The 14,340-nt window shown below is 45.4% G+C and overlaps 1 protein-coding gene across 5 annotated transcripts in view; it reads right to left on the bottom strand.

Moving 5' to 3' along the window:
* zmp:0000001168 (signal-induced proliferation-associated protein 1) overlaps nt 1-14,340 on the bottom strand; it is a 44,979-nt gene that overhangs the window by 14,822 nt on the left and 15,817 nt on the right. For 4 of the 5 annotated variants that reach the window (XR_007192132.1, XM_048230925.1, XM_048230919.1 and 1 more), the window contains 8 exons: nt 6,109-7,782; nt 5,271-5,395; nt 4,162-4,350; nt 3,808-3,982; nt 3,158-3,261; nt 2,250-2,407; nt 1,314-1,929; nt 432-706 (listed from right to left, as the gene is read on the bottom strand). Coding sequence is in view for 4 of the 5 variants with exons in the window: in XM_048230925.1 (XP_048086882.1) it covers nt 432-706; nt 1,314-1,929; nt 2,250-2,407; nt 3,158-3,261; nt 3,808-3,982; nt 4,162-4,350; nt 5,271-5,395; nt 6,109-7,279 (2,813 nt within the window). In the remaining variant the exon portion in view is untranslated. Of the gene's footprint in view, nt 1-431; nt 707-1,313; nt 1,930-2,249; nt 2,408-3,157; nt 3,262-3,807; nt 3,983-4,161; nt 4,351-5,270; nt 5,396-6,108; nt 7,783-9,222; nt 9,580-14,340 lie in introns of those variants that run through there. The other variant, XM_048230933.1, reaches the window with a different exon arrangement.

The raw sequence follows: 14,340 nt of genomic DNA, 5'->3' as shown, positions 1-14,340 counted from the left end.
TAGAATCTAGAAACCAGGCTTGCATTGGCAACACTGGCAATGCTAATGTCCTACAGAGGGCATGCATAAAAACAGCTATAGTTCCTCTAATGATAAAGACTTTCCACTGGGCTTAGAGCAAGGGAAATGTCTGTGCCTGTGCCAGTTTTGATACTGTTATATTGTATACAATGATCTATTTTCACATGTTAAATGCTCCATGCCTGCATTCCAGCAAAGTGCGTGCAAACATTAAGACCTGTTTCCAACCAACTACCAACAGCCAAACCTTTCTCTATTAAGCTCTTTCTATATCTTCACACATCTAACACAGCTGTAACGTCACCTGTACGCCTCCCCCCCACCCCAACCCCCACACACACATACACACTCACTAACTCACACACACATGTAAACAGTAGCTACTCCCACACTGCTGCGAGGCCGCTCACCTGCGGGGCTTGCCGTTCTCGTCAGGTGGGATGACGGTAATGTGGATCTTGTGTGCGGTGCGCAGCAGGCGGCTGCGCTCCTCTGGGCCCAGGTGCACAAGGGGCTGTCCGCACAAGCGCACCACACGCGCGCCCCGCTGCAGTCCGCCGCTCTCGGCGTAGCCAAAGGGCTGCAGCTCCGTCACGAAGCCCTCCTCCGTCATCAGGAAGCCTGGCTGGCCCACGCCGTCACGCAGTGGGATCACCTCCCGCGCCTCACAGCCCCGGGTCACCAGCTGGGGTGTGAGGAGAGCAGTGAGCTCAGCAAGCATTACAGGGACGTGGTGGAGACTATTCACATGCTTAGCAAATTACAGTGATGCCTCTGTGTGTGTGTGTGTGTGTGTGTGTGTGTGTGTGTGTGTGTGTGTGTGTGTGTGTGTGTGTGTGTGATGGGAGTGTTTTTATAAAAAACTAATTTAACAAATATAAACAAAGATAAACATGGTGGTTAGGCAAAAACACTGTGAATGTGCTATGGTTATTCATGCTTATACTGTATATGTGTCTGTGTGAGTGTGTGTTGACAGGAGTGTTTCTATACTGAAAACAACTAATTTAAACGCACAGCTAGACATGGCTTTAAGACACAAAGACTCTGGACCCTAATTTAACTGCTGGGCGAAGGGAAAAGTCTGAGATCTAACTAAAGCGTGATATCTATTTGCTAATTTAACACCATGACAAAATATCCTCAGCACAAACAGCAGTGGGTCAGCTAAACATGGTGGGTCACGCCACTTGATACAGTTAGTTTATGCACGAGAACTTTGCTCATAGACTGACTTTGGACTTTGACCTGCAATGACCTTAAATTAGGGGTCATTGAGAGTGTGTACTCACCTCCAGTCGCTGCACAATCTCTTTGATGTCCTCCACCTGGCTCTCTGGGACGCTTATCGACACCGACTCGCCCCTCTCGTAGAAGATGTCGAGTGAGGGGCCGCTCTTGGCCCCACTCTCTGTCACCGCCTTCCAGCCAATGACGTCGCGGCAGCAGCTATTAAAGACCACGCGACGCGAGCAGCGCTCGATCAGCACCACCGACTCGGCCGAGACGCCAAGCAGGCACGGGAGCCGCGGGCAGTCCAGCTCTCCGATGACCCCACCAGCCTGCCCGGCTGTCACTGCCCACACCAGGGCCCCCGCGCTGTGGAGCTCCGCGCCTTTCGCCCCCTTGCTCTTGTCCTTGCGTTTGCCGCCCAGCGACAGCAGCGGGAACTTGGTGGAGGAGTCAATGGGCGTGGTTGTGACGTAGTTCTCCGCCAGGTCCTTCAGGTACTCCTGGCGCGTGCGCGTGGCCATGGAACGGAACTTCTCCGATTTCTCAGCGCCGTTCTCCGCGTTCACCACCTTGGCCAGCAGGAAGTTGCGGAAGGCTGGCGAGCGCGGGAAGCGAGCACCCTTGGGAAACAGCGGACCGAACAGTGGGATGTCCTTGGAGCGCGTCACAGCGACCCTGAGAAAAAAATACAGAAAGGAAGAGTGAGAGAGAGAGAGAGACAGTGGGAGTGAGAAAGAGAGTGTGTGTGTGTGTGTGTGTGTGTGTGTGAGAGAGAGAGAGAGAGAAAAAAAGACAGAGAGCGAGAGAGAGACAGAGAGAGAGAGAGAGGGGTTTAACAATGTACAAAATAGAACAGAAATATACCAGAGCTTCAAATTATAAATATTTTAACACTTTGTTGGCCCATACTGGGGCAGCAGTTTGAAAGAAACAGCCTTGAATTTCATAATGTATAATCACAGGGACACCAATCATGGCAGCTTTCTTGTTTTTACCTGTAATAGGTGTTTTCTGTGCAGGGCTCGTGGACCTGGATGATGATGAAGACGTGCTGGAAGTGTGACCGGATGGCTTTGGGAGTGAAAGGCAAGGCTCCAGGCTCCTGGAAGACTATGGTCACAATGTCGTTGCCAATGTGCCTCTTCCTCAGCAACTGACACAGAGAAGCCGAAAGACAAAAAGAGGAAGACAGACAGAGACACAGGGAGACGAAGGGAGGGAGGGAGAGAGAGAGAGAGAGAGAGAGAAAAAGAGAGAGTGAGTGGTAAACACCAACACAGGAAACACAGTTAAGCGTGCAGTAAATCAATCCACTGCTGATTATGGACTTTGCGTGTCTAACTGTGTGCCGTGCGTCATATTTCAGACTGGGCGACTAGGCGACTGCCCTGAGGAGCAGGTCGCTTCCAGTAAGCCGGGGCTCTACTGGCGCAGCATGCCCATCAGGCAAAGGGGCGCAGCGAAGGCAACGTGCCATACACTCGGACAGCCTTTAATAGATTTTACTTTCCCCTTGGTCGGCAGCCAAAGAGGCATTTACCCGAGTGCCACCATTGAAGTTTAAGTCTCCCCTGGCAAGTGCGGTTTAACAGCGCAGCCTTCACAATCAATGCACAATGACAGGATTTTACTTTGCTGTCCTTAAAAGAGGGAGAGAGAGATCCTTATCATGAACAGCACAGGCCTCCCCTGGATTATTTAAAGTCATATGCCCCTCTGCTTATCAGATTTGTGTATTGTTAAAAACCTTGTGTTTTTGGGTACGCTGTGCATTGTTGTGTAATTTCATTTAGTAGCTTGCATAGAACAATATTGTACTCCCAGGCACACTTTGTTTTGGGTAGCAACATCCCTTTAATTACAGGTGGTGTTTTTTTATATACAACTGGCTGAGGTTAATTACCTGCTGCGTGTTGTTGGGTGTGTAGGGAAGCATGGTGGAGACATGGAACATGATCTCATAGTCCTGGTAGCGCGTGTAGAGTGAGTGGGTTCCCGTGGAGTCGGCTGGGGGGGGGGGAGACAAACCAAATCACACACACACACAGAGCAGGTTGACCTGACACACTAAACACTACACAGGCGGACTGTAGAGCTAGGAAGCATAACACCTTTTTAGTGGAGGCCTCTTGAGTTTACATCTTGTTTATTTCTTTTTCAACTGTGTGAATCATTTGAATGCCCAATGCCACACTCATTTCAGTATTTAGAATATGCCTGGATGGGTTAACATCTTTTCAAATATCTGAAGTCAAATTGGCTGCTTTGCTTAAAAATGAAGTGCACTTCTGACATTCACTGACAGGCTTATGCGAGGTGCACCACCATTTATCATTTTTAGAAACACTGAGCACTATTCCTGGCGCTCTATTTTATGTACAAAACACTGTTTTTTTAAAATACAGAACAGGATGACTCTGCACTTGGCTGTCATCAAGCCTTTGACTGTCACTGCCTTAACGCATGAGAGTGAATGTCAACATCCATCTTGAGTGTAAGTATGACACAGTTCAACCAGTTATCACATTACACAGTGATCACCCTGCAACTTACTCTTGGTGTCCAGTTGGGCCCGATACTTCTCCCAGCCCTTCAGTCGAACTCGATCTCCCAGCAGGTCCAGGAACTCCTCGAAGGCCGGCCCTGCACTTTCGTTGTTGTACATATCCTCCTCCGAGCTTTGTCCTGCTTTGCAATACATTATCCCCACCTTTCTCTGGAAATTTAACTACACAAGGATATAGAAATATGACGTTATGTTATAGTATAGTAGTATAGTATGTTATAGTTAGTTATATAGTTTAAAGCTATATGATATGATTGTATTATAGTTATTGATTTTTCTACTGGGTATGTTATGGTAAAGGTCAATAAACAATGTCAGAGGTTAGCGGATGGGGAACTCACGCCCTGCTCATCGAGTTTCAGCAGCGTGTCTCGGACTTTGGGCGACGTGGAGGCCAGCCGCAGGCAGTGCAGGTTGAGCTCGGGGATAATGAACTCCAGCAGCCTCTTGGGTGAAAGGCCGCGAGGAGTTGTGTGCCGTGCCGATGAGGGAACAGACTCCTCCAGGATTGAGCCGCGCAATGTCTTCAGCTGGACAGAAAAGGTGCAGCGGCGCGCGAGTTAGCATGAGAGATAGGTCTAGTGCTATTCACGTGACTTAATGTAATGTGTTACGAAAATAATACCAAATTCAGAATTGTCTTCATAAGTATTGAGGTAGGCCCACAATATCCTCAGCGTAGGCTATTGCTCTGGAGTCATTTATCTTTTTATCTTAGCCAGAATAATTTTGTGTGGAATATGGTTTTAGGCTACTCATCGAGGTATTAGTAGGTCTAGGCCAGTGTTTTTCAACCTTTTTTGTGCCACGGCAAACTTTTGACACTTACAATGTCCCACGGCACACTAACATCCTGTGTGAAGAAAAAATAAACATACCATAGCCTAAAATTTCAAATAATACACAGATATGGCCTTATTATGGCTTCTATGCAAGACCTGCTCAATAAAACAAGTGCCCTCTGTTTCATTTGTAGGTGACTATATCTAATTTAATTGTTGTTATGAACTGGATATGTGATGATTCTGTGAATACTGGATATGGGGCCCCCATTGTACAATGCCTGCATACCACAAATAGTGCAATCATACAATCAATGAGAGCATGTGGTTATAAATTCTTTGATGCAACAGTTGCTTTTCTGGACCAGTGAGTGACATTTGGGTAATTTTCTGCGGCACACCTGATGATCTCTCACGGCACACTAGTGTGCCCCGGCACAGTGGTTGAAAAACACTGGTCTAGGCTACAGTTTGAATCCAGCAAGTGCAAATATAGCCCGCTGTTGGTGGTGGAAGACATCTTTGGCTGGATTCGTTATAGGATTGCAGAAGTGAGTAGCCTTGATACCTTACGTGAAAAGTGTCAGTTGAAAGAGAGAGCATTTGGTGTAAATAATGTCAGACTTATACAATGTGTCTTGTGCAGTAGTTTTCTATTTTCATTTCACCTCAGTGGTGCGAAAGATGATCCTGTAGTTATACTGGGCTCCACTGGAACCCTCCTTCTCTTCCCTTCTGAAGCTGATGGCCACTGGGCCAAGCCGATCATCCACGCCAAAGAAGTTCTGGTGATCTTGTGTCAGAAGGCAGAGAGTTAGACCTTTTTTTAATGGTATGGATGTAAACACAGCAGACAGCTGGGAGCTAACAGTTGAAAAACAATTATGGTGTTGGCAAAAGATCAATAATGGAAGGAAATCTAGAAAAAAATGTATGTGTGGAATATTTGTGTCTTCTCTTGATGAAAAACAATTGAAGTCTTTGTTTTTTTAGGCACCAGAACATTGAACAGACACACCACACACACACACACACACACACACACACACACACCACACAAAAATATTTGCAGCTGAAAACAGCCTCTGTCCCAGTTTCACATCCTCAGGTTCTGACTTGACTGTAGCTGACAATATACCAAAGCCCCTCCATGACACGCCACAGATGCAGCAGACCAGACCTCATGTGCAACAAAGGCTGTCTGTCACATACCAGTCAAGGCTGTGGGAAGTGACTGAAGCAACGACTGAAGTTGCAAACCCACAGGCATAAGTTATCACACATACACACTCACTCACACACTCACACGCACACAAACACCTACATTCACCCAGGAGGGTAAATCTAACTGCTCTGCTAAACCTCATTTTGAGTCATGAAACCAAATTCTCACATAGTCACACATGCGCAGAAAACACACAAACACACACACCCATAACGGGAGCACGCACACAGGCACACACACACAAACACACACACACACACACTCGTGTACACAACTATCACCTTTCATGTAGAAGTACTTGTGGTAGTAGCGTGCTCCCAGATCGGCGTGCTCGATAAAGTAGTTGCTCTTGACCTGCTGCTGCACATGGCTCTCGCGCGGCTCCTCCAGCACGGACACAGCATCGTTGGGGCTCAGCAGGCTCCGCCACGGGCCCCAGCGGCCCCTCGTCCTGCCAAGCCCCACCTGCTCCTCACCGCCCACCTCGTTGCGGAAGTGCGGGCAGCTGAGCAGCAGCTCGTTGTCGTTGCCGTCACCCTCGTCCATCAGCAGGCCCAACAGATCGGCGTCCTCGCTGCTGTTGCTGCCCATCGTCCCGCACCCGCCACTGTTTCCAGTTCCGCTGCCCTGCGAGGGCGACGCTGGGGCTGGCTGGCTGAGAGGCCGCAGCTGCGATGCAGCTGATGCGCCCGAGGTGATGTTCTTCTTGCGGCCGATGCTGTCGCGGTTGGAGGCCACCTCGGACATGTCGAAGAGGATGCTCTGGACGTCGTAGTGGGCGAAGTTCCGCACCCATGAGCCACCGGCCATGTTGTCGCACACCCCGGGCGGGGGCAGGAGGGACGCGTGGCTGGGCTTGGGACGCTTATTCAGCCCGTCTGGCTTTGGGGGCTTGGCCGGTTTAGGGGGCTCCCCGCAAGCTGCAGTGGACAAGCTTGCGCCGTCGGTTTCTGTCGGTATAGGCTGCAAGCCCAGCAGCAGCAGCGGGTCCTTGAAGCGTTCGGCACTTGGGCTGAGGGGTCCGTGCTCGTCCCCGTGGAGCCCCTGCATTTGGAGCCCCCGCATCTGCCTCTCCAATGATGACAGGCTGCCGTACTCGCGGTGGAGCACCACCGACGAGTCGCCCGATGCCCCCGAGCCAGCTTTCTCCGCCCCGGCCGCTCGTGCCGCTTTCCCGCACGACTTCCCGGCTGAGTCCAGGTCCCCCAGCGTCACGTCGCTGTTGCTGCGCTGCATGATGTGGCTGCGGCAGGTTGAACGCAGGTTGAGCGCACGGCTCGGTGTCACGCCCTCGCCTTCCGTGCCCTCACCGTCCCGCCGAGGAGGCCACTCGGCCACCACCCGCGTCCGGATCCCGCTGCTGTCGCGCTTCGGATCGAAGGTGACAGTGGCCAGCGGTGGCCGCGGGCTCTGCCGGCGGAGCTTGCGGATGAAGAGGTCGTCTGACTGCATGGCGGCCAGTCCGAGGATATTGAAAGGCCTCAGTTTTAGAACCTTTGTGTGGTCACTACTACAGTATAAATCTCAGCTTGGTCTCTCTGCTCTGCGAGTTTGCACTGGAGCTGACGATCAAATGCTGCACACAGACACGCGTCTCTCATGTGCCATGTAGCAGTGGCTCTGTGACTGTCCTTTGGGACCCTCAGATTGTTCAAAGTAACAGCAGTCCCCTCTCAAGGTGACCTTTAGATAATGCTGTCTTCTGTTTTTCGGCTCAGAGCTCTGCTCATTGTGAAGTCTGAGTCTCCATTCGTGAGCATAGATCCGCTCTGGTCTCTGGGGGAGGTAACTGTGTGGTGTTCCTGGAGAAACCACACATGAGGAACCGAGGAAAAGCAGAAGTGACCGGTTCTAGAGGTTGATGCAGCGTGCTGGGAGGTGAGGATCCCTCTGTGTCAGCTTCTCCATGGGCTCTCAGGAGTTTCAGGTGTGCTTTGGTGCGTGTCAATGACTATCTGTGAAACAAAGAAAATAGTTTTAGTCTCTCAAGTTATCGCACTAAAAACACAGACACTGACAGTTAGTCAGAAGAGTAGACATTATTTTCTCTCAGTGTGATCTCAATATGATTGTACGGTAAATTTCATATTAAGTAAAACATTACTCATTTCCTCAATTTGGAAACATTGTCCCAAAATGTTATAAGTAGTCATTTAAATCACATTATTAAAGATATACAACCCCTAAACATTTACAGAATTTTGTTAAATGAAGAGGTGAAGCAGCACAGTTTTAAACATTCCCTGTCCCAACTTTTTTTGAAACATGACATGAAATTCAAAATGATCATATATTTTCCATGAAATAGTCAAATTTGTATTTTTCAACATTTGACATGTTGTCTGTGTCCTTTTGGTAACTTAATATGAGTTCACAAGATTTGCATATTATTACACTCTGTTTTTATTTCTTATTTCACATTCTGTTTTTACATTCTCATTTTACACAACAGCCCAACTTTGTCTGATTTGGGGTTGCATATGTTTGAGGTAGGTTCCCAAGAGTTTTGCTAGTTAGCTCTGTTCTTATGGGTGGAAGAGAGAACATTTGTATGAAATGTGTTTGTTTATGATGATGTTTGTTGCAATATCCATAGAAACATAAACCCTTTTGAAAATCTACATCTAATCACTCAGCAGCACCTGTACTATTTACAGACGAGACAACAATTTCAAAACTCTACCTTCAGCGTCTACCTACAAGGCAAACAAAGCGGTCTGACGCTAAAACCATTGTTCCACATCACTTTTATATCTCACTCTCCTGTGCACTATTATTTTTCCCTTCCAAAAATAGCCTACATACAGCCGGTGTAGGGCACACCACATCCACCCCACAGACTGTCACAATAGCCTGCTTCACACGGGGGAGGGGGCCCCTTCCTGTATACCGAAGCGGCCTCGGAGTAAAATAGTAATAAAGTAACAATGCTGTCTTAGCCTGCCAACAAAGTAACACTGGAGAAAGAAAGACACAGACAGACACACGCAGGTAAAGATAAACAGAGTTACCAGCAGCTGAAGGGAAACAAGACCACTCTGAAGGCTTTCCAAATCGTATTGGTCATACCTCTCACAGAGTGGAATGTCTATCTATTGGCTCCCTCACACCTACCAACGTGCTTGATGTCCACCTACACTGCGTGCGAGCCGCTTAGAGAATGTACAGGAGTCACAGATCAAGATGACATCGGCCCTGAGGCTGACATCGGCCCTGTTGCCGCCTCATCAGTGAGTCAGCGTGAAAATTCAGCTCACTCTGCCATGATGCAATGTATGTTTGCTCTCTCTCTCTCTCTAAAGGCATTGCAAGACTTTGCGAAGCAAAACTTGACAATACATCAACTGCGTCATATTTGTGTGACAGAAGCTTGATAGGAAGGCTTCCATGCTTACCGATACACCTGACATGTCATCAGCTGCCTGTTCTTTCCCCTAACAGGCAGACACGCGGATACGGGCACACCTACTCCAGCGAAAAAGAAGCAGCTCTCGTGAAGTTCTGTCAATTCCTCTCCTCTAGCTGCCCTTACTGTGGGGCTGCATTGACGTCAGCTATGCAAAGACGGAAAGCCATTTGCAGTCAGCACAGAGGTGAGAGGATGAGCTCGTCTCTCAGTTTGAGGCAGTTTCCTGTCCCTCTCTCTGTCTCTCTCTCTCTTTCTTTCTCTCTCTCTCTCTCACACACACACACACACACACACGCAACCCCTGTTGAAATGATTTGCTGCCTCCAGAGCAGGTGCAGTGTGTTGCAGTGTGCGGCTGAATCCAGTACTGAATGCAGACTGCTGCTGCAGAGATATACTCGCTTGCTCGCCCGAGAGGGAAGAGGAGGAAACTATGGTTTTGCAACAATCATCCTCCCCCTCTCTCACACACATACACATACACATGAACACACAAGTGAACACACTCAACATATACGATCATGCATATTGCACAAATACCATGCCCCATGGGTTGAGAATAATAATAACAAGCTGTATTCAAGTGTGCTTGTATTCTTCTCATCTTGAAACCATTTAAATATCTGAATGTGTATGTATGTATCTATCTATTTATATATATCTATATCTATAGATTTATCTATCTCTCTCCCTCTCTCTCTCTCTCTATATATATATATACACACACACCACACATATATTAAAATATATATATATATATATATATATATATATATATATATATATATATATATATATATATATATATGTGTGTGTGTGTGTGTGTGTGTATCTAAAATAAGCTTACAGACAATAGCTTAACTCTGGCAAATGTTGTCAGTGTGTGAATGTGTTTACTGCAGACAAACCAAACATACCCATCTCCCCTCCCACCACTACCCATTTGACCAAACAGAAACACATAGCTACAGAGCCGTTAAGTGTTCCAAACGCTTCAGTCATCCAAACTCTCTCCTAGTAATGACGTAAATGCAGATGCTGACTGAGGTTTTTTCTTATCTGCTGGAACACCTGGAGTTACATTTTAAAACCCTGTGCTAAACAGGTAGGCCTACTTGCTGCCCAAAATAACACATTTTGTTTGCAAAATACACTGGCCCTTACAGAGAATTATGTAAACGCTTACGCTTGCAAACACCTCTGTTATACAGCACACAAACAGATCAATTGAGTAAATTCTTTAGAAACCAGCCAAAGTTTTCATGGTCACTAATGTTATCATGAAAGTAAACATCTGTCACCATGTATGTGTGTCTTTGTCTAATATCTGTGTTCACCATTTTGAAAGAGTGTGTGAAAATGTGAAAAATGTGTCAAACCAATGTTAAAATGTTAACAGATTTGTGGGAGAGGACTTTGTGGTGCATTAAGGTGAAGACGATTATGAGAAGCAAAGTTTCCGTCAGCAGCTGAGAGAAAAAAAGTGCAGCCTAATTATCTGTCACTTTTAATAGTACAAACTCCCTTATTATTTGCTACATCAGTTCGAATTTAATTGGATAGCTCAGAACCCGAAGTATATGCAGTAGTGCCTTGGGAGAGATTGAAGCAAAGTGTTTCTGTCAATGATGGATTGTGCTCTGAGTAGTGTGTTTACTGTAATCAGCTAACTGAACTCACATTAATGATTTCTATTTTTACAAAGGCATCCTATTCTGGGATTTAGAGTTGTTCAAGTTGTTTAATGTAAACATGTATACATACATTTCTCTTTTTGATATAGGGAGAGACAGGAGCGGAAAGGGAAATCATAGCGTGTAGAGACTCATTTTAATAACCAGTATCTGGCATATGCAGCTGTGAATTATATGGACTTTTAATTCCCATTAGTGACTTGCATAAGTCTTGCAGGGATTTCGGAAACTTTTATCCCATTTATGGAATGCTCATCTTACAATGCTTTTGGTGTCTTACAGAAAATGATTATTACTTTTTTTTTTATTCTGGAAGTTTTAGAAGTCTCCATGCATGTCTGAAGAGTCCTGTCTAATCAAACGCTGAATTACTGTTCTATTACTATAGCATAACTTAAATACAGTATCGTAACACCTCCATTTATCACCCATTTCGTCCGAAAATTCTAAAACAACAATGTTTTTTAATACTTCAAAATAACATTTGATAAATGAACCTTACATTTTTCAGTAGCCATAGGTGTGTAGATGAACAACATCTGGTTTGGTTCTTACCAGGCCTTTTACTGCCTGAAATATCCGATTTTGTTTCCTGCGCTCGGAGGTTAGTTCTGGCCTGGTGGGTCGTCTACTTCCACCCTTTCAACGGCACATAAACGGAGAATTCTCGTCGCTACCTCAAAATCTCACTGGAGCTCCAAGAGGATTTGTACACGCAGCCTTACAAGACTGTTTATAGCTCTTCGAGTCACGCTAAAGTGTAATTTTTGGTACATAGCTAATTTAGATACACTTATGGTGTGCGTGCTTGCGTTTCTTTAGGAATCCGTCGTCTTGGTTTGTATAGAAATGAATAGGAAGGGACACATGGGCCTACACGTACGAGGACGGAAACACGGGACTGGTGGTAATAGAGGGCGATCCGATATGTAGGCTACTACCCAAAAGTGAAAGATCAATGTCACCGCACACTGATCACTATTTTAAAGTTGTTTTATTTGGAGCGAACAATGCGTTTCGCTAAGCGCTTCATCAGGTTTGCTCTGCACCATCCCCCATTCCCACAGGCAAATAAATCAGGTTCAGTGTCACATGACCTTGTTGGGTGATATTTACATATAATTTGTTCCTCTTTTTGTACGTTTTTATACATTGCTAATGCAAAAATAGAATTTGTAAATAAATAGACAGTGTCAAGTTCATGAACAACACATTTACATATACACAATTAGTTTAAATATATACAAAGAGATAATTTTCTACATAGTCCAGCATAGTCAGAATCCCTAAAGTGTCATCATAGACTTTTTCAAAATTGAAGGGCAGTACTTTAGATCACAAAAACACACTCAAATCTTGCTTTTCATTAAGTCCATATATTTTGACTGTATTCAGTTTGTGAATCCAATAGGCCTTCCTTTTTAGCAATTGTTTCCACCCTCCCTTCAACCCCCCTCCCCTAGATGAGGTTCTACCCTCTCAATGAAAAGGGTGGGTGAATGTTTTAGTGTCCAAAGTATTTGAGCAGTGTAAACACTTGCCGCACCTATAATTATCATAAACTTGTTTAGTCAGCCAATTTGTAATTGGAGGTTCTCGGAACTGACTACTAAATCTTTAACTAGATGTACCGCAGAGCGGTACAAAATATGACCGCCACCCAGTCCAGCACATTTTTTCCACAAAATAAATCACGCTGAAAGGCCTATATGATTCTAACTGTCTCACTAAATTGCATTATCCACACTCAATTCTCCCTGGTATCTGCTAGACAACAAGTACCAAAACATGATTAGTTCATAGATTTCACATGTAAAATTAATTTTATACAACCCCACCCCCCATCTTGCCTGTTCATAATTCTGAAAAATTCTTGAATTGTGTGCATGTGTGCGTGTACACGTTTATGTTTATGTGTGTGTGTGTGTGTGTGTGTGCGTGCTTGTGTGTTTGCCTGTGTATGTGTGTTTGTGCATGTGCATGCATGCGTGCATATGTCTACTGTGTGAGTATGTGTCATACGTATGATTACTGTGAATGTATGTGTGTGCGTGTGTATCTGTTTATGCACATGTGTGCACATGGAATGGGTTAACATGACCCCTGGAGACACACAAAATTGGTCATCCTAGGCCCTACAGTTCTCAAGATATTCACAGAAAACTGTGTCTGCCCTACCCTCCTTTCGGGGGGTCCAGTACAGCGGGGGGGCTACAGATCAAAATGAAAAACGATGGTTCCATGCTATCCATATGGGGTTACATGCCCACCAAGTTTCGTCTACCCCGGTCTTTCAGTGTCCCGGGAATCTTTGACGGAAATTTGGACATGCGAAAAAGAAAAAAAAAAAAATCTGACTAAACCTATATGACCGCCGCTTCGCTGTGCGGCGGTCACAATAACTTTACCCTTTTAAAAACAATATTGGGGTTTGGTTGGTAAGTAGCTCAGACTGGGATCACATTCAAGGAGTTTCCCATGTTTGTTTATAATTCTTTTCACCTGCTTGGAGGTTGTGCAATACTCGTACGCAAAGGTCACTCTACTCTCTGATTTTATAGGAATAGGATTCAATAAGTCATTCCTATTCTTTTGGCTGGCCTTTTCAATTGCCTGCATGGTTAATAACTGTATGCTCATATCCTCTTTCTGTGAATCACAGTATACCTTGTGTGGTGTTGTTATCCTGACATGCCTGAAAGGGGATGAAAAGGTTTCCTCACTTTTGTTTGTTTTTAGTTTATAATGATTAATAAGGTCAAATGTGCAATGACTCAAATGTAGAAGTGCTTGAATCAGTCGACTTCCTTATCCTGGCACAAAGCAGTTGGCCCCTACAGTACATGCTGCTTTACAAAACCCTGTTACATTTCACTAATACATTTATGCAGTGGCTAGTTATATGTTGAGGGAAGTGAGTATTGCTGTAACTAACTATTAAGGATGTCCTTGAAAAACTGTCTAACAGAAAGTAATGACCTGAACAAAGACTAAAGTTGTCTGATAAGTGAGTGTGGCATTCTGTTTTCACTATGTGTCCGTGTACCACCGGCATATTTGGAGTGATGAGCCTTTTGTCACCAGGAAATCAGGCTGTTTGGACTCTCCCTATGGTAAGGGCAGGGTGCTGTATAATGCGTTTGCCACACTATTTTTGCTGCCAACCACAGATTTAGGCTATTTCTTTAAATAACATTATAATGTGTGATAAATATTGAATGAATCCCAAGAAGCCCGATATTTTCCCCATCATCTCTGGTATTAAATATTCATCCATGCCGCTTAACACTGGTAGAGCCTCCAGTTTAGTTCACCTTCAGTTTTTCATGCCACATTAAAGACTGTGGATGAGCTGGTTGACAGACAAGTAAAGCAGAAACAAAGAAACACCAACCAAAAAGATAAACAGA

This window comes from Alosa alosa, chromosome 2, assembly GCF_017589495.1.
Source record: "Alosa alosa isolate M-15738 ecotype Scorff River chromosome 2, AALO_Geno_1.1, whole genome shotgun sequence".
Taxonomy (NCBI): domain Eukaryota; kingdom Metazoa; phylum Chordata; class Actinopteri; order Clupeiformes; family Clupeidae; genus Alosa; species Alosa alosa.
Note: the sequence above shows the minus strand (reverse complement) of the source record. Positions and strands in the feature narration are given on the sequence as shown.